This window comes from Hyaena hyaena, unplaced genomic scaffold, assembly GCF_003009895.1.
Source record: "Hyaena hyaena isolate Hyena2069 unplaced genomic scaffold, ASM300989v1 scaffold_630, whole genome shotgun sequence".
Classification (NCBI taxonomy): Eukaryota; Metazoa; Chordata; class Mammalia; order Carnivora; family Hyaenidae; genus Hyaena; species Hyaena hyaena.
The window spans coordinates 249,560-270,132 of record NW_024081265.1 but is presented as its reverse complement, the minus strand read 5'-3'; the positions used below and the strand labels follow the sequence as shown (position 1 = coordinate 270,132).

The 20,573-nt window shown below is 37.7% G+C and overlaps 1 protein-coding gene across 2 annotated transcripts in view; it reads left to right on the top strand.

Moving 5' to 3' along the window:
• LUZP2 (leucine zipper protein 2) overlaps window positions 1-20,573 on the top strand; it is a 457,455-nt gene that overhangs the window by 380,210 nt on the left and 56,672 nt on the right. For both annotated transcript variants that reach the window (XM_039216414.1, XM_039216415.1), the window contains exons 8-9: window positions 1,933-2,007; window positions 12,543-12,710. In XM_039216414.1, the coding sequence (XP_039072345.1) occupies window positions 1,933-2,007; window positions 12,543-12,710 (243 nt within the window). The remainder of the gene's footprint in view (window positions 1-1,932; window positions 2,008-12,542; window positions 12,711-20,573) is intronic.

Genomic DNA, 20,573 nt, shown 5'->3' with positions numbered 1-20,573 from the left:
CCCCCTTTCCCCCAGCTTCCAAGGACCTAGCCCATAACTAGTAAGTGTGTGAGTTGACTCTTGCCTCACTGAGACCCACCCACTGCCCCTCTCCATTGTCACTAACTCCTTTCCTTGGCTGAGAATCCAGGGATAGACAAAAGAGCCCTCTTCTCTTTCCTTCCACTAAAGCTTCCTGTGGACAGAAGTGGCTTCGGCAAGGCCCTTGGCAGCCAGGGAGAGTCACAGTGGGGGTCTTGAGTGCTCGGTGGTTGAGGAAGGTCGATGGCCCCAGAGCAGCAGCAATGTGGAATGGGCAGGGTGGCCTGAATCCAGGGTCAGGAATGTGAGACTGAGGCCTGTAATCCCAAGGTCCAACTAATGTGGAGTTGGGCAGTGGGAAAAGGGAACAATAGAGACAAATAGGTCCAAGGCAAGTGTGGGTGGGGGTCTATGGCTCAGAGCTTATTGGGTTTCTCCCACCTATGGGTACTTCATATTGGAAGTCCATTGTTTTCATCACCTCACTCTCTCTTTTTTTTTTTTAAATTCAGAATTTTATTTCTAAGCACTATATGTATATACACATTTATAAGAGCACATGTGATATATTTTATGTACATGGATTAGGTACAGTTAAGTGATAAGCCTTCTGCTTTAAACTTTTCCTGGTGAATTAAATCCCGATCCCCAACAAGAACATCAGAAAGATCCTCCATTCCTTCCAGCTTTAGACTCTTTTTACTGGATGAACACAGAGACAGGAAAGTCCAGAGGTATAGAGAGGTTCTGAGCTGTGAGAGGAGACAGATTCCCCTCCAGGTCCTTTGTGAACGTGCTACGCATTTCCTGTAAATATAGCTGTAGTGTATAGATAGGAATTGATGGAGACAAGATTATAATGTACATCTTCCACATCTGAGTCTGTTGCTCTTTTCTTTTAACAGAACAGTTACGGTATTTGTAAAGGCACTTGGATATGGTGGGATAGAGGCATGTGCTGAAATAAAGCTCAGTAATAAAAAGAATGAATGCTATTATGTTAGTCTGCTCAGGCTGTCATAACAAAAGGCTATTATACCATAAGCCACAGACTGGGTGTCTTATACAACAGGAATTTATTTTCTCACCATTCAGAGGACAAGAAATTTGAGATTAACGTGCTGGCAGACTTTTTTTCTTGTGAGGGCTCTCCCTGGCTTGCAGACAGTGCTTTCTCACTGTGTCTTCACATGGCCTTTACTCCACTAGAGCATGGAGAGAGAGGTCTCTGATGTCTCTTCTTATCAGGACACCAGTCATATGGGATTAGGGTCACACCTTTATGACCTCATCTTACCTTATTTATCTCTCTAATGGGCCTGTCTTCAGATCCAACCATGTGGTGGGAGGAGATAGGTAGAGCTTCAACTGAATTTTAGGAAAACAAAATTCACTCCAGAACAACTATAAGCATAACTGATTTATGTCAAAGTATTTTCGGGGACTTGAGCTGGAACTTCACTACTAGATGTTTTGGTCCAGTGAAGAATTTAGTGAGTACTAATCCATAGCACACCATTTTTGGAAGCTTAACCAAAAATAATACAGAACTTTTAACCTGAGTTCTAAATAGATTTCACAAAGGGTGCGTAGATGGCTCAGTCAGTTAAGCCTCCAACTTAAGCTCAGATCATGATCTCACAGTTCGTGGGCTCTAGCCCTGCATCAGGCTGTATGTTGAGAGCTCAGAGCCTGGAGCCTGTTTCAGATTTTGAGTCTCCCTCTCTCTCTGCACCTTCCCCCTTATACTCTGTCTCTCTCTCAAAAATAGATAAAACATTAAAATAAATAATAATAAATTAATAAATAGATTTCATGAGGTATTTTATTCCTTGCAATGAATGAAAGATGCTTAAAATGAAAAGGGACACTATAGAATTTACAAAAGATTGCTTTTCTTTCATTTTACAGGCCCAACAACTTACTGATCTGGAACGAAAATTAGCTGTGGCTAAAATTGAGCTGGAGAAAGCAGCTCTTGACCGGGTAAGTTTACATCCATGAATCATTACAACTTCAGTTTTAGCAGCAAAGCTAGGGTAAACCCATTGCTTCACTTGATTTATTAACGCACTTCCAGATGCCATGCTTGGAAGATAGTTATAGAATTCATGAGTACTTGATATTCCCTTGGAACCCAATTCTTTCCTTGTTTTTGCTGCTACCGTAAATTGACCCAAGGTTCATCCTTGTGAGTTCATGGCTTCATTTTCCACCTTACTGGTACATTTGTTCTATAATACCATGAATAAACATGCTTGAAAGCACCAACAAAGATGCCATGTATTAACTCTGGATGGCTGAGTTGTGAAACAAATGGAAGTAGTCATTGACACTTTTTATTTGGGAAATTTTAAATCAGAGTTCTGGAGGTAGAATCATGAAACAGGGAGGCAGCTGTCCTAACCAAACCTGTTCATATAAAGATAATGCAAGAGTGGGTGCCTCTCCATCTTTATGACAGCTTTTCTTAAAAATAATTCATATGCTACTTAAAGTCACATTTTTAAAGTTCACAAAGTTGTGCTAACCATCACCACTAATTCCAAAAGATTTTCTTCACCCTTTTTACCTTATCTATTTCATTTTGGTTTTATTAATCTTTTATTGTGTTACAGTTTTGTATGCTCAGAATAAACCACAACTCCCATCTGATGCCTACCTTTGCCTTCAGTGCTCTTCATATGAGAGATACGTGGAGACTAGGCAATTAGCATATGGTGAGGGAAATATAGAGGAAGAAATTGATTATATAATTCAGAATTATGGTTTCTGGCAAAAATTTTAATGCCTCTTTTTATCAATTTTAAATCAAGTTTATAAAACCATAGTAAGTAATGTTTCTTTATTCTATAATTCACTCAGAACAAAAGAGTAGAGTGGTTTTAAAATAATCTTTTTGTCTACTCACACCCATTTATCAAACACCCAATGTAATTTTCTATAATAGAACATACATCTAGCACATATTAATACAAGAAACTCTGAATCTGAGAAATCAATCATAGTATTTCAAACTTAAGGAGACAAGCACCACATTATTTTCAATCAAAAGCATGGAAAGTCTGTGCCAAAGTAACATGGCTATCCAGGAGTAATCTGCATTTTGCCAAGCCTTCAACACATCCCCCTGAGATCAATTCTTAGTTGGATTGGAGTTATTGGCCATCATTCTGTCTAACAGTGGAAAGGTAGATGCTTTCTTGTGGAAGTTAGCATCTGGAGAATTTTCAGTTCATTTATACACAGTGTTTGACATGTAATGAAAGCATTTCTAGACACGTGGAGAGGGAATACAATCTGATCAGCATACAAAAAGAGAACAAGGAAAGCATAACTGAATCTGATCCAGAGACTGAAAATGAGAAAACAAAAATTTTACAAAGATGACGTGTGTGTGTCACAATAGTGGAAAGTAAACAAAACATAAGAAAGATAAAATATTTCACTAGACTCAGAATCTATAAAAAATCAAGTAGATATTCTAGAATTAGAACAATATAATGGGCATAATTAAGACTTTAATGCTATTCAGTAGAAGATCAGATGATTGGACAGAATAGAACTGAAGACAAGTAAAATGTAAGGAAAATTAATAGGAAATACTTATACTAATATAAAGTACAGAGAAGTGGAAAGTAAACTGAGAGAGAATAAGAAATGCATATCAATCTAAATTTTTAAAAAATATTCATAACTGTTGTCCCAGAAGGAATGACAAACAGAAGCAATATTTGTAGGGATAATGACAAAAAATTTTTCCTCACATGGAAAATTATAGATTGGTTCAAGAGACAGATGTCACAGTCCTAAATCAATATGTACACAGTAATATTTCTTTAAATTTCATATGAATTTTTAAAAGTACACTTAATACCCATGCACTTTTACATTATCTGCTGTATTCCACTGCAGTTTATTAGCAAAAGGTACTTAACTTCAGAAAAATTAAAATGTGAATAAAAATAATGAGATGTCATCTCAACACCATCAGATTGGTAAAAATTAAAAAGCCTGATAGTACCAAATTCTGATATAGTAGTGGTAGAAGTGTAATTATTAAATCAGTTTAAATGTATGTATCCTAGAACTTGCACTATCCTATGTGCTTGGAAATATTCATAGGGACATTAAATGCAATGATGTTTGTATTAATAGCAAATTGTAATAATAAATGTTTACTATTAAAATTAGTGTATACATTTTATATATTTTCCATACTTATACTTTCAAATAGTAATCTTAATGAATAAATATAAAGACATTTATATCAATATTGATACATCTATAACATATACTGTTGAGTAAAAATATTCAGAATTATGTGTATAGTATTTAACAGTTGTTAAAATATACAAATTGTATTTTGTTGTGATTGTATTTCATATAAATAGATGAAGTAGAAGATACATATCAAATTCAAGGACCCAATTGCCTTGAGGATAGATGGAGTAAAATAACACTAAGGATGCCTTAAAATACTCCTACTAATAATTGTATACATTCTCTAATAATTGTATAGACCCAGATAAATAGTCTTTAATTCATATACACACATATGTATATTGTACACATTATATACATGCATCATACGGTATATGCATTGTATATATACATTATGTACATATAATGCATGTGTATGTGTATATTACTAATATGTATATGCATGTTAGCATATGTATTTTATAAAAGTATAATAAACATGATGCTTTTAAACATTTAATTCAGGTTGATATTTACCTGATATTTGATCTGTTGTTCTCTATAAGCCCCTATATTTTTCAAAATAAATTACATTAAAAAATAAAGTCTGCTAACTCCTGTGAAGAGCTTTCCATTTTAGAGATCACAGAATAGCAACCATTTTATTTTAAAAAATAAGCAAGTAAGATGATCATAGACCTGCTTTGCAATAGTACACAGTATACGTTTAGCAGTTTTGTAGGGAGAAGAGGTTGCCTCCTAGCCATCACATTAAACAATGGGTGTTTTGATACAGGATAAAGGAGATGGAATATTTCAGGTGGATTCATTTTGGAGTTCTTATCGTATCTCCTTGCTAGGCAGTGGATGTGAAGGATCAGGCTGGAATTCTACTTCCCAAGTACTTGAGTCTCACGTAGACGTTACCACACATATGGCCAAAACTCACTTCATAGCTAACATAGCTCACTTTTCAAACAGGATCTCCAGAAGATATTGTAGTAACAAATTAGTAAGGGCATTGTGTGAATTCTAATGATATTCCTTCTTAAGGTTTAGATCTTTGGGACAAATGAGGCTTTTGAATGAACAACTAGATAATTGTAACAATTCCATTCCTTTGTAATTGTCCTATTTTGTGTTTTTCCAAGTATTTATTATTTAGTAGTTTTAAGGAAGCCTGCATGCCATTTTCTAAGTGAGGTCAAGTATAATTCATCTTACTAAGATTCCAGCTTTATGAGTTTTTTTTAATTTACGAAAAAAGAAATTTACACTAATTTATGTTAGTGTATATTGACTATATCCAATTCATGCTATAAAATATTACTTTTTAAAAAGGGAAAAAAGTGTTTATAGAGTTGGGAGAATCAGAAAATCAGAATACATATAATCCTAAAATTCAACTAAACCATCTTTCTTTAAAAAAAATTTTTTTAATCCTTTCTCTGGAAATCTCTGCCACAATCTTTACAACATGCTTAAGTCCTAGGAAGCCCCTGGAATGCCTGACCCTGAGGCAGTTCCACCTCCTCTGAGTTTAACAATTCTAACCATTGGAATGTTCTCCCTTAGATTAAATCTTTTCCCTGGTTTGACTTCAAATAATCCACTTAGTCAGGTTTGAAATGGCTAAATAGTTTTGACATGCCATTCCTGTGACCACCATGTGGTAGGATTTATGGGAAACTGAAAATATGTATGCTACACGGTCTGGGGTTCCACACGTCTCACATTTCATCAGACACCAAAAATTAGGAAATCATTGTTTGCAGAGCCAGGAGGTCTCAGAAGCACAGAGAATGAATATATTTTAAGTATTTGTGGGTTGTATAAACTGGTGTGGCCACATAATACTTCATGGACAAATTATAATTTGGCCTTAGTCACAGAACTCCAGGTTAACATAGTTTTTGTGTGTGCTTTTTTCCCCCACCTTTGTTTTACCCATTCTTTGCTTTTCTCCACCTCATCTCTATCCATTCCCCACTTAGGGGTGCCTAGCCCACACCATGCCACAGTCTGGATTCAGCAGGAGATGCTGAATGTTGCAGTATTTATATAAAGGTCTCCAGAATCAGTCGCCTGTGTTCCAGTCATAAGTCTTCCACTGAATGACCATGTTCAAATTCCTCAAACTCTTTATGCTTTACTGCAAAATAGAATAATAATAAAACCTACTTTATAAAGGTAGTGAAAAATCTATATGCATCCAACAACAACAACAACAAAGTACTGAGAACTCATGGCACATGGGAAGCCCTCAGTGAGCATAGTAATTATTAATATGAGTGAATGAGATCGTAGACCCTGCCTCTCCATGGTGACAGTTTCTCTCTTTAACCTTCAGGATCTTGTCACTCTTTTTGCTACAGCAAACTATAAGTGCATTTCATATTACTGGAGGTCGGTTTCAACAAATCTCTTGTACCATATGTATGAGGCTCATAAACTGCAGTCATAAAGGCAGGTGGAAATGTTAGCTCACTTCAAAATGGATAAAAAGTACAGTTTAATGAAATTGCTCTTCACCTCTCTCCATCATCTTTACACGAGGCTTTTTTTTTTTACCCTCTTTAGATCCCTAGTTCCCAAGAATATTATATCTGGGCTTCAAATAACCTTAAATACCTCATCAATATTATGAAAATACCTTCACACTCTAACTTGATTCTCATGACATCTTTAATGAAAGAAGTATCAGTTTACTATACCATTATACACAATAATAATCTCCAGATCTAAGAATCATACTTGGTTTTGCAAACAATCAATTATTTATTTGGCAATATCTTATGAAATATAGTTAGCCTCAGCTCCTAGCATGTAAAAACAGCTTTATGGCATGGAACTCTATCTCTCAAATTTTCATATTAGACAAAAAAATTTATCTTGTGTTGGACCCTCAAAAAATTTTGCCCAGGAAAGCATGCTTTATTACATCCATAGCAAAGCTGACACACTTTAGGCAATTTTCACAGACCCCCCCAGGACTAAGTAGGAGAAGAACAATAACTCGTCTCACCATACGTGTCATACATAGCAGGAGCATAATAGGTCATTATTGAGTAACTAGATATATGAAGATATACTTCATACATTCGTGAGCAAGCTACGTATCCTCCACACAAGGGACCTAGACACTACCTAAACCAGAGAATCAAAAATGTCAAAATAGCCTTTCAGGACTCATAGAGCTGATTTCACAACAGAAACAAAAGGTACGGCAAAAGCATTTGGATTCACAGCCCTTCGTAGTCTTTCCAAAGCCAGCATTCAGTATTGCACCCAGATCCTCTGCAGACCTTGTACCTTCATGTAAATGAATTGAGAGGCATGAATAATATCTCGTGAATTGTTGACTATCAGGAAGTGAGAAATTAGAGGTTCAGTTGTCTTTGCAAGGTATATTTTGTTCCCAGAAAAAATGTGCATTTTTCTGAGAAGGATCCTCATATAGACACACAAGAAATGCCCTAAATCTCCCACCATGTTAAGATCATATATGTACACCACAGTTTCTTATCAGCTTATCAGCTGTGCGTACTATACAGCACAAGCACTAGTATTTTAATGTCCAAAATAATTCTTTATACAATATACAGGATAAAATGAGAAATGTTTCATTACTTTCTCATGTAAAACAGCACCAGCCTATATTCTCTGGAGGGTTTGCCTTATTTATGCATTGAGCAAACATTTGTTGAGTTAGAGACTGGGGTGCTGTACTGGGCTTCAAAGAAATTATAATGGAAATAGATTAAATGAAACATATAAGAAATAAGGTAGTCTGCAGTGACAACAAGGCTACATAGGACTTAATGTGAAAGAAATGTGACAGACACTTTACAGAAGGAGTATTCCTTGAAAGGCTAATCAAGGACTGTTTTTCCAAGAAGATATGATATGAACTGAGAGAGAAATTTTAAGTGGAATTTTTCTCATAGTTATTTGGAAAAGGGCTTGTGAAGGCACAGGAAACAGCAAGTGTAAAGGCTTTAGGATACAAATTTGTTTGGAATCATTGATGGGCTATAAATAAAAGGTGTTGTGGCAATCAGATTTTTCTCAAAAAATGTGCCTTTTACTACCATGTGGCAAAGCAAAGTGGAAAGAGTGGTGCAATGAGAAGAAAAGCAGGGCGAAAAGAAGACTGACCTTAGGACGGAATAGATTGTAAGATCTTGGGCAAAATACGCTTTGTACGATTTACATCATATTTCATTAGGTGACATACTGTTAAGGTGAACTTCAAAATGAACAGTAGCCTGCAACTTCAAAACAGACTGCAGCCAGCAGTATAAGTGAAAATATAATGATGTTGGGGTGTAAAATCATTTTCTGAGTCCTGCTCATGGAACTGGGTCAAGCCACACCTGAGTACTATCTTTAACAGTCTCTTAAGTCAGAGGAACTAACTAGGAAGATGCTTTTGTGGTAGAAAGCTGACCAAGTGAGGACGGTGGCTCACAGCAAACGGTGGTGTCTGGCAGGAACAACCTATAATATAACAAGGAGCAGAGGCAGAATCTAAGGTCGGAGGTCAAGTTCTTGTGGTCCAAAAAAGAAAAAAATGAGGAGGTAAGAAGTTAAGAATCAGATGAAGCAGAAGAGCAAAGATAGTTCTACTATCATGGCCATGAAGGGTAGGGATTTGGAGGTTATGTCTATGCAGTGTTGATTCTGTTGTGTCAGGAGACCTTTACAAACAGATGAGATGATCGCACCAAGTTCAGATCATTAAAAATATAACATATATGCACACACACACACACACCCGTATTGTTCTGTTGGAAAATTTATCTTGCCTGAACAGCATTTAGTGAAAATCGATGTTCTAAGCTATTAACTTGATACAGTTTATTATATAATTTCAGCATCCAAGTTCAGCTATTACTCAGAAATCTGTTCACTATGGCAACATATACCTTAGGCCTGTTACAGATCCAACTTTTATATACATAGTGTGTTTAGAGGGGCCAAGATATGAATGCAGTGAATAAAATAACCATTATTCATTCCTGCATGATCTGAGGTGATTGGAAGTCTATATTTCAGAGGGACATTAACTTTGAGTCTGGGCCCAAACCTGCTGACTCTGTCATATTAGCTCTATTCCCATTGTCTCACTATAATATGAGACAGAAAACATATATAAATTGTTCAGTACTACCTGGAATATATCACTCCTGACACAACACACAATGCCATGATCTTGTATTCTGTAGTGAGGGAAGAAAAGAGGCAGCCAAGATTATAACAAAGCACCAATATGGAGAGAAATTTGAACTATTAATTTCTTTTCATTGATATAGCTTGTCACTTTCCTTCCTTGACATAGAGAAACAACATTTTCACCTAAGTGTTTAAGTCATTTATTCAAAACACTTTCTGGCAAGCCCCTTCTAATGTGTCAAGGATCGTGTTAAGTGCTAAATACACAGTTTTGAACGAAATAGGCAACTTATACGTGTATATATACACTTATAAGTTAAAAATTAGAGATAAATTATATGAAAAAAACAAATATATATGATAGAATAGAAAAGAGGAAGGATAGAAACTAATGGGGTGGAGGAAGGACATTGATTTAAGGGCTCAAGAGTTCCTGAGTGGCTGAGTCCGTTAAATATTCGACTTGGGCTCAGGTCATGATCTCGTGATTCACAAGTTCGAGCCCCGCATCGGGCCCTGTGCTGACAGCTGGGAGCCTGGAGCCTGCTTCAGATTCTGTGTCTCCCTCTCTCTCTGACCCTCCCCTCTAGTATGCTCTATTTCTGTCTTTCAAAAATAAATAGATGTTTAAAAAAATTTAAAGAATTTAGGGGCTCAGGCAAGCAAATAAAAGGGACCGTTTTGAATAAAAGGTTGTCATTCAGTTTAGCCATGTCCTGCCCACTTAACAACACTCATAGTTCTTACCAGACTTTTATGTTGTCTTAGATAACTTGTCAGGGCAATATTAATGAGAAGAAAATACATGTTGGTTGTTTTTCTTATATATTTCCACTTGCTGCTCTTCTTGCTGCTTTTTTTTTTTTTTTTTTTTTATCTCTTGCTATGACCAAATAGGTGTCTTAAACTACTGTTCTAGCAAGACATTCAGACATTCTTTCTCATCTTAAAAAAATCTTGCCATGTACCACATAAGAGTGGGAAAGTCAGAGGTAGACCTTGGAAAGGATCTAAGTCATAGATCAGGAAAGAGGAGCAGACATTATATGAAAGTGTATTCCTGGTACAGTGTCAAAAAGACAGAAGATTTTTGAGGAGTGTACTACCTTACTGTGAAGACAACAGACTTCACCGCTTCATTGATCCATGCGTGCACTGAACGTGGACATTCCACATGTGCCAGCTTGTCCAGGGATCGTGGCCCCAGTAACTAGTCTCTTCATCTCTCTTGCCCCAAACACCACATCTCATGTCTTGAAATGGATGATTATGTAGCACATTCTTATTTGGGCCTACATCCGTAGCCAAAATTATCCCCAAGGTAACATAAGCTTCCTGAAAGTTGCATGTCTCCATTTTAGCACCGGGGGATCTCTCTCTGATTTGTACTCAGCTTTATGCATTATTACTTTTTTTATTCTATCACCATTTAAAAATATTTTTAGAGTGGATTCTGGAGGTAAGATGGGAGTTACAGATGATTGTCTACATTAGTTCAGTCTGCCTTGTGATATAAACCAGGAAAAAAAACAAAAACCCAAGTCTGAAAACCTTGAACTTTCATTTCTTTAAATTAAGATAGTAATAATGACGCCAGTTTCACAGTTGTTAGAAAACAAAATTATTTCTTGCATGTGAAAGAGCTTGAAATACTGTGATGTCCTATGCAAATACAAGAAAGAGTAAGTTTTATAATTTACAGTCACATCAGATTAACCTTTACCACTTAACAAGGCCCATAGGAAGTAAGAGTTTTATTAGAAACAAAATTTATTTTCTCCAATATGTGGAGAAGTTGAGTGGTGCTACAGGCTAATTCTGAGAAACACAGGGGCCTAGTTGCCCCTGTGAATACTTCGTAGTAAAAGAGATTAATACTAATTGAAAGATGGCAAGTTTCTAAGGACATTTTCTACTTGAAGGTGACCCAAGATTACATTGCCCAGCCAGCAAACTATCACATCCATTCCAGTAACATGTCTCTCAATTTAGTGTTCAAAATATATCACGAGACACAGTAGCTTTTAAAAACAGACTGCATGTGTATTAAACAGCACATCATAGTGGAATCTAGAAGTTAGGCAATTGCAGTTGAACACTGGTAGGTATTTGTGAGGGGAATGAGCATATGTCGGAGGCTGGCTCCGGCAGATCCAGGGGTCCCTGAAGGATGGACAGTGTCAGTGAGAGAGAGAGTGAGAGAACCCGGAGATTCCTTCTGAACACCAGGCAGGCATCTCTGCCCTGTCGGTTTTGGTGTCTTTATTTAAAGGTTCAAGAACAACATGAGATCAGAAAAAGGAGTTTTTACAATGGGAAGCCTTTTGTGAATTACCTCAATCATAGTGAGGTTGAATTTTACAACTAAGGAAATAACAGGATGTTCTTAATGAAAAATAGGATGACATATATATGTTAAGTCATAAATAGTTAGGCTAGGAATTATTCTGTTTGGCTCTCTAGAGGATGAATGTTTTTGAACTAGTTAGTTTGTGGAAACCTATTTGATGCTGAATATGTGAACACCACGGGGCCCTAAATGTGTTAGCCTTTTGGTTTTGGGTTATGTGTTAGCTACTCTCATCTATCCTCATCCCAGCCACCTGTAAGGGAGGAGGTTTACAGAAGGTATGCCTTGGGGAAGGGACTGCCGTACATCACCAGTTAGAAGAAGGTGTAAGTGTTAAGTTCTACCCCTGTTTGTTCCTAAACTCTAAATTAGACTCTTTGTCTTGGGGCCAGGCTCAATTGTCTTTGATATGCAAGGCCTATAGTAAGAGGCTTTTGACATTCACTCACAGAGCTCTCATCTAAAATCTCTTTTGTAAAGGCAGTAATATGCTTTTCCTTATGTGGTATCTGTGTTCGGAATATGGGTCTGATATGGAATATTGTGAGGCCTGGTCAATACCAGCAGGCTCATTTCCAACATGAGCCAGTAGTAGCAGAAGGAAATACCAGTTTTTGTTTCTCACGGCAGGAGCTGTGCAAACACTGCCATTTCCTTGCTGTGACTGCCATCCAGAGAGGCCGGTGCGGCTCCCAGCAAGCATAGGCTGGGAGGACTGGGAGAATCAAATAAAATCACGTCAAGGACCACCAGAACCACATGTAACCGTTGTCATCTCTCGTTTTGTCCGTAGGACTCACAGCTGAAAGCAATGAAAGAGACCGTCCATCTCTGCCTGTCAACTGTGTTCCGTAATCAACCACCTCCCGCTTTGAGTCTAGCCAGGACCAATCCAACTCAGATGTCAGTTCCACCCGGACCACTGGGCAGTATGATTCCTGATGCAAGGACAAAAATCAAGGTGCACTTTAGTGATGCTTTGAAAGTATAATCAAGTAATACACTGTCTTTCTACTTTATGTGATCAGCAGAGTGGATCCAAGTAAGGTATCAAATTCACTGAAAGACTAGGAAGTAAGTAGAAGATAGTAACCTTTTGTAAAATCTATGTAGTCACTTGGAGAACATTGGAAGACAACATTTTTTTCTAGAGAGCCAGCTGTTTTTTAGGCAGGATTACGTAACTGTAAAATAATTGTCATTATTATTTTAAAATCTAAAATTATTTAAAACTAATATTAGAACAGTATTATTTATAATAATTTTAATCAATAGTATACTTGTTATATTATTTAATTTTATGTTATTTAATATCTTAATGATGATCATTATTATTTTATACTTAAAATATCTTGTTTTTTAAGTTTATGTATTTATTTTGAAAAAGAGAGAACATGAGCAGGGAAGGAGCAAAGAGAGAGGGAAAAGGGGAATCCCAAAGAGAGTCCCAACATGGGACTCAATCCCACAAACCATGAGGTGACCTGAGCTGAAATCAAGAGTCAGATACTTGGGGCATCTGTGTGGTTCAGTAAGTTGAGCCTCTGACTTCGACTCAGGTCATGATCTCACAGTCTATGAGTTCGATCCCTGCAATGAGCTTTGTGCTGACAGTTTAGAGCCTGGAGCCTGCTTCAGATTCTGTGTGTGTGTCTCTCTCTCTGCCCGTTGCCTAATCCTACTCTGTCTCTCTCTCTCTCACACAAAATTAAATAAGCAATAAAAAAAAAAAATTAAAAGAAAAAAGTCGGACACTTAACCAACTGAGCCACCCAAAGAAAATATCTTCTAATACATACCAGTATACACCAGAGGCTTAATATGGAAAATACTTTCTCCTAGGGCATAACAGTTATCCTTCCAAAAGTGGATACTTTCTTTAAAAGTTAAGTTCATAGTTTTCAACACTTCCTGCACATGAGATTCACTTGGGATGCGTGTAAGAAAACCCTGACCCTTGACACTCACCCCAAGCCTATTAAATTATTCCTGGCTGGGCTCTCCTCATCAGTAGCTTCTAAAAGCTCCCCAGGCGATTTTGAGAACAATGGAGTTAAGCAGAGCTTCCTCTAACTCCCCCACCGCTACCACAGAAGGGCATTTGTTGCTTTTTGTTTCAGTTGTCAGAACCTCCACTTTACGGGCTCTGCATTTAAGTAAATCCTGACCATCTGAAATAGTTATGACAGAAAGTTTCGCTTCAGGCAGCAAACTTGAAAGTGCTGGCTCTTTTCATCACTTGCCTTAGGACCATTGCTGCTACAACGAGTGTTCTAGGGGCGCCTGGTGGCTCAGTCAGGTAAGCATCTGACTCTTGGTTCTGGCTCAGGTCACAGTGTCACCGTTACTGGGATGGAGCCCCACGTAGGGCTCTGCGCTGACGGCACGGAGCCTGCTTGGGATTCTCTCTCCCCTGCTCTCTCTGTGCCCGTCCCCTGCTCGTGCACATGTGCACACGCACACGTGCACTCTCTTTCTCTCTCTCAAAATAAATCAATAAACATTAAAAGCCCAGAAACACCTGAGAACCACTGATGCAATTACACAATGATGCAATACCTTTGGAGATTTTTTTAATGCTTATTCTTTTTCCCTACATTTGGATTGAAAGAGGTGCAAACAAATGGCAGATTAGAGAAATACTATTTTTAGAATCAAAAACAAGAGAAAAAATCTAAAACAGCTAAAAAGCTGTTATCAATGTATGGACTGTGCAGATTTAGTTTGTATAATCTCATGTTTCTCTGTCAAAAATCATTTAAAATATGTGTTTCCATTTAGTCTTATTCTATTTTTACTGTGTACCTAAGGATCCCTGATATTTTTTATTTTGCCTGCTCTGAAAACTCTAGGTCTAAAGGCTTTGTTTACTTAAACAAATGCAGGAAAAAGTTGCATAATAATATATTTTTTATGTATAGGAAAAATCCTGAAGAAATTCACTGAAATTGGCTACTGGTAAAATGCCCGGCTTCTCGCACAAGGTTACCCACCCACCAGGAAGCCACACTCTGCTTCCTTACTGTTGGTCTAAGAGTGGAGCTAAGGTTCAGCCTTATTAAGTCTGATGACTTTGTACAAAGCACTTTGTAATTCTCTGGGCACACTTGTCTCCAACTCACAATATGTTTGTGTAGGCCCAATTAAAACTGGGCTCTTTATGACCCTGAATGTGTGAAAGAAATTACTGATTGTTACTTAACTGGCTTACTAGGAATAAATGTAGGTCCTGTCATTAACATAAATAATAAATATTTGTTACTACCCTTGGTTTATCACAGAAAAATGTAGGAAGCATTTAGAGAGTCTGATTTAGGAATTGCTCATTTCTCAAAAAACAATAACAGAAAAATCCAATTGCTTAAGATAAAGTTCAATAAATCTAAGTTGATGTACTGTAGAGCATTCTAGTTTATGGGTTGGCATTAAAAGCTTCTCTAGTGTTTCTGATTTGTCCTCATTCTTTATCTTTCCATTATTGGTGGAAATTGCTTTTTATGTATACTTCGGGCTTAAGCTTTATGCAGGCACCTCAGATAACCTTTTACAAGTCCTGAATAGGGGCACCTGAGTGGCTCGGTTGGTTAAGTGCCTGACTTCAGCTCAGGTCATGATTTCGCGTTTTGTGAGCTCGAGTCCTGCGTCAGGCTCTATGCTGACAGCTCAGAGCCTGGAACCTGCTTCAGATTCTGTGTCTCCCTCTCTCTCTGCCCCTCCCCCACTCACACTCTGTCTCTCTTTCTCTAAAAAATAAATAAGCATTAAAAAAATTAAATAAAAAAAATAAAAATCCTGAATATTATGATGTCCTATGGGTGTATGTAAGAGAAACCCTTCAGTCATGGAACCTTTTCTCTGTAAAGTGAGGGCATTTAACTGGTACGTCTCCTGTGTTGGCTAACTGTAGCCACAGGGACATGGCATGCCTGCCTGCAAGACGTGAGAGGCTCCTATCATTTGCCCTCTCTATGCCTCAGTCTCCTCAGCACCTATCAGACTGTTGTGACATGAACATTACAAATACCGGCTCCTGGGTGGCTCAGTTGGTTGTGGCCAACTTTAGCTCAGGTCATGATCTCAAGGCTCATGCGTCCTCTGCTGTCAGCACAGATCCTGCTTCAGATCCTAAGCTCCTCCCCACTCTCTCTGCCCTTCCTTTTAAATGTTTTAAATAAACATTTAAAAAAAAAACAAATACTAAATTCCCCTGTTTCCATGATTTATGACTGGTCTTATCTACTTCCATTTGGTTTCTTAACTCTTCAACTTTGAATGGTTTTTCCTGAAATCTATGAAACACATTCAAGTAAGCAATTTTCAACTCACATATGGAAACAGACAAAATACAGCCCTCACCCTCCTAAAAATGTCATTTTATTTTATTTTTCTTAAAGATTGGTAACTCAGTCAAAATTTTCATTGCATTATCCATGTGGGTATATGTGTATGTGTATATATACATACACATATGTACACATTATTACATTAAATATATATACTGCTCACTGTGGATTTTAAAAGCACAGATTTCATTAATAAATAAGTAAAAGCACAGGTTTCATTAGATGGGAAGTTCAGTATTACAAGAATCTACTAGGAAAACCTAAAAAATAATGTTGTTAACCTACACTTTTTTATTAATTCTGGAGGATGCCTTTATATATGTTTCTGGTGAGAACCCTCAGTCAGGTCAGTCAGCCGGTTTTCCTTCATTGTGTTCTCCATTGTTGTTACGTCTGTTTCTCTCTAATTTGGGTGAATTGTTTCTTACCCTCCAAGTTAATATTACTTTTTTCTATTCTCAGTGCTCTGATAGCCCAGTGTTTATCCCTCAGGGCTCTTGGTCATACATTGAATACAGTGATGGCTACATACTCCTCTCTCCTTAAAGGAAATGACTGGGCTTAGCTCCATGATTTGCTCTGTATTATTCAGTGTCCAGAATGATGTTTTACAGAATTCATTTGAAATGACACTAGCTGTGTTTCCAGTTAGTTTGGACTGTTACCACAGAATGCCATAGACTAGTTTCCTTAATTAACAGACACTAATTTCTCACAGTTCTGGGAAGCTGGGAAGCCCAAGATCAAGGTGGTCCCACATTCAGTTCTTGATATGGGCCCTCCTCCTGTATTGTAGATAGCTGCTTTCTAGCTGAGTGCTCACATGGTCATTTTTGGACATGTGTGAATGGGAAGATCTCTCTCTCTCTCTCTCCCTCCCTCCCTCCCTCTCCCTCTTTCTCCTTTATAAGGGCACTAATCCCAGCATGAGGACCCCACCATCATGACTTAATCTAAACCTAATTACCTTTAGAAGGACCATCTCCAAATACCATCATTTGGGGGTTAGGGCTTTAACATAGGAATTTTAGAGGACACAAATATTCAATCCATAGCAGTGGCCCTCTTGCATATTTTCCTTATTTAGAAGTTAGAAAACATATATTATTGAGTGCTCATTATGGGCTTATTATTCGACTAAATTGTTTTCCATCTGTACGACAGACCTGTGATCATCATTGGGGATACAAATTTGAAATCACACAACCCTGACGTTTTGAACCCTGAAGCCTAATTCTCTGTAAAGAGAGACTAGAGAAAAAAAGTGAAAGGGGTATGTGGTAGATCAGAACCTTGTTTGTTCTTAGTATTTGGAATTCCATGTTCCAAATAGCTTTCATTAAAGATAAAAACTAAGGAGACTTGGATACAAAAGCACATGAGATTGTCTTTGTTATGAGATTATGTATTTTTTATGTAGAAAATGTTCCAACAGAGAGGCAAAGAGCAAAGGTTCAAGCCAGTAGCTCTGACTTGCATTTGGATAAAGTAACTCTAAACTACAGTGGAAACAAACAAACCAGTGACCGTCTGTTTCATTGATCCATGCAGGAGATGATGGTGATCTGATCTAGGGTGCAGAAATAGACACAAGGCTCCAGAGCTAATGGGAGTATAGAGCTGCTATGAAGTTGTGCATAAATGAGATGCATATGGGCAGGAAGCGAAGAACACTCAGTGCCTGCATTCATTCACTGTGATGCAAAAGGCAAGAGGAGAACCCAAACTGGTTTATTTTTCAACATGCTAAGTGTTGAGGTCTCTCATGCAGTCAAATGTCTATATCCAATAGACATTAAACATTTGAATCTGGAATGTGGGGAAGACATCTGAGTGCAGAGAAAGGATTTAGCATTATCACCATGGGTGGCAATTAAATGTCGGAAGTACATTAAATTGACTATCAGACAGTGTAGAGTGAAAAGAGATGAGAGCCCAAAGGACATCAGAGCAGAGACATGCCTTAAGTATAGTTTTATGTGTAGTTTAATAGATGGACTGTTTATGGTAAAAGTGCACCTCTTATCTTTCATTGAGATATCCTGTCTTCATCATACATTTGGGCTGAAGACCATGATTTTTTCAAGCCATTTTTACCTGTACAAAACAACAGAATATGCAAAGCATTGTGTATATTTATAAATGTGAATACGCCATGGCTCATACCTACTTTTGAAAGCCTAACTGCTGCGGTGCCTGGGTGGCTCAGTTGGTTGGATATCTAACTTCAACTCCGGTCATGATCTCGCGGTCTGTGAGTCTGAGCCCCACGTCGGGCTCTGTGCTGACAGTTCAGAGCCTGGAGCCTGCTTCAGATTCTGTGTCTCCCTCTCTCTCTCTGCCCCTCCCCCACTCATGCTCTGTTTCTGTCACTCTCTCAAAACTAAACATTAAAAAAAAATTTTTTTTAAGTTAACTGCTAAATTTTCAGAATTTGTACTAGTCAGCTCGTAAACATAGCCCTTATTAAATATTAATTATATACACTTAAGCAGCCATGGTAAATAGCAAAACTACCACATCATGCTATTATCTCTATTCTTGAGGATTTTATGTCTTTTGGGCCCATAGAGTGAAAATATTACAACAGTGCTGGGCCACTGATATCTTTCCAATTCATATCCAATAATATCAACTTGATAGATTGAAATGAGTAGTATTTATACCATAGCAATTGACAAACACTACAAATCGGGGTTCTTCTAACCCCAGAGTTAGTAAATAACACATTCCTGTGTATGTATGAGTGTGGCTTATGTGTATGTGCATTACATGTTTAAGATAGGTCTACTGTGCATCATAATATACAAACAGTCTGTGATCAACATACTCATTGTTTTGTCTTCTGCTTGTGTCGTGGAGCTACATGAATGGGAAGTGCCTAGAAAAGGCAAAATGATTACTTTTAAAAACTGCTTGTTCAATTAATGGCATGTTCTGAAAAATCTAACAATTTTTATATACCCATTATACAGTTTTCCTTAATTATTTTAATTTTGTTATAAATTATTAAATGTGACTCTGTAATTAAAAATATATAAATGTAGGAGGAAGAACAGGAGGCATATTACAAAGTGGTCTGCTTTTAGGTGAAATAATATGAAGTATGAACACAGCAATGTCATTGGTGTTTACAGCGGTATGATATGGAGTTTAAGAACTAGGATTCACTTTACATGGAGATGATGCTATTTACCTCTGAGCATTTGTGGGAAGATTAAATAAGATGAGAAAAATGCCAGACAAGCCCTGGCACTTTAGCCAAAGACAGTTCCCAGCCTCCTCCCTTCCCCCCTTCGCCCCTCCCCAGGCTGATCCCTCTGCAGGACAGGCAGGTCTCTGCTTCTCTCTGCCTCTGTCCCTCTGTAGGGATGAGGAAAAGTGTACGCGGCCCCTGCCTTCACAGCGACGCTAAGGCAGTGGGCCTCTTGGGGACTTCTGAGTCCTTCTCCCCTCCCCACCACGGGGTCATCTGCCTTCTGGTCCAAAACTCACCAGTTCCCACATGAGGGCAGAGACCTTCAAAGGGAGAACAGGCTCATGTTTCTGGCCCAAGTGTTTCAGCCAAGGCCCTTGAAGCTGCAGGGGGACTTCTGCCTGTGTAAAAGGCTGCACTTCTCATCAACATCCAAGAACTTTTATATAATGAACATAAATACAAGGAAAATTATTTTTGAAAGAGAGAGAGAGCTAAGATTCACAAGTCATACAGACCAAGTAAAACTTTTTTCCTGCAATTTTCTAACTTTGAAAACTTGATCATATTACTTCTCTGAGACTAATCTTCCATCTGTATAAAATAGAGACAATAATGTCCCCTGCCCTACAGAGTTGATGTGAAGATTGAATAAGAAAATACATATATAACATTTAGCATATGTAGTAGTGTCTGACACTGAGAAACAATAAAAGTGTGAAATAAGGATTATATCTAGAAACCAGGATAACATTTGGGGAAGATTTAAAGAAGGTTTTTGAAATAGAATATTACTTTGATTAAAACAAAACCGTGTAGGGGCGCCTGGGTGGCTTAGTCGGTTAAGCGTCCGACTTTCGCTTGGGTCATGATCTCGCGGTTCGTGGGTTCGAGCCCCGCGTCAGGCTCTGTGCTGACTACCAGCTCAGAGCCTGGAGCCTGTTTCAGTCTGTGACTCCCTCTCTCTCTGACCCTCCCCTGGTCACGCTGTCTCTCTCTCTCTCCTAGAAATAAATAAAACATTAAAAAATTTAAAAAAAATAAATAAAACAAAACCGTGTACCTTGTTTTATTGTTTATATGTGATATATGACACATGTATCCAAATGAGTACAACCACAATTTTTTAGCATAGAAGTATGGATGAATTCTCACAATACATTTAATGTCAGTGATCATAATAGTAAATGCCATGAAGAAAGGAGGAAATTGAAAGACAGCAGAAATGAAAAGCAATTCAGATAAACAGTCCTGACAAAATATGAAGAAATTGTGTTATGAAAAT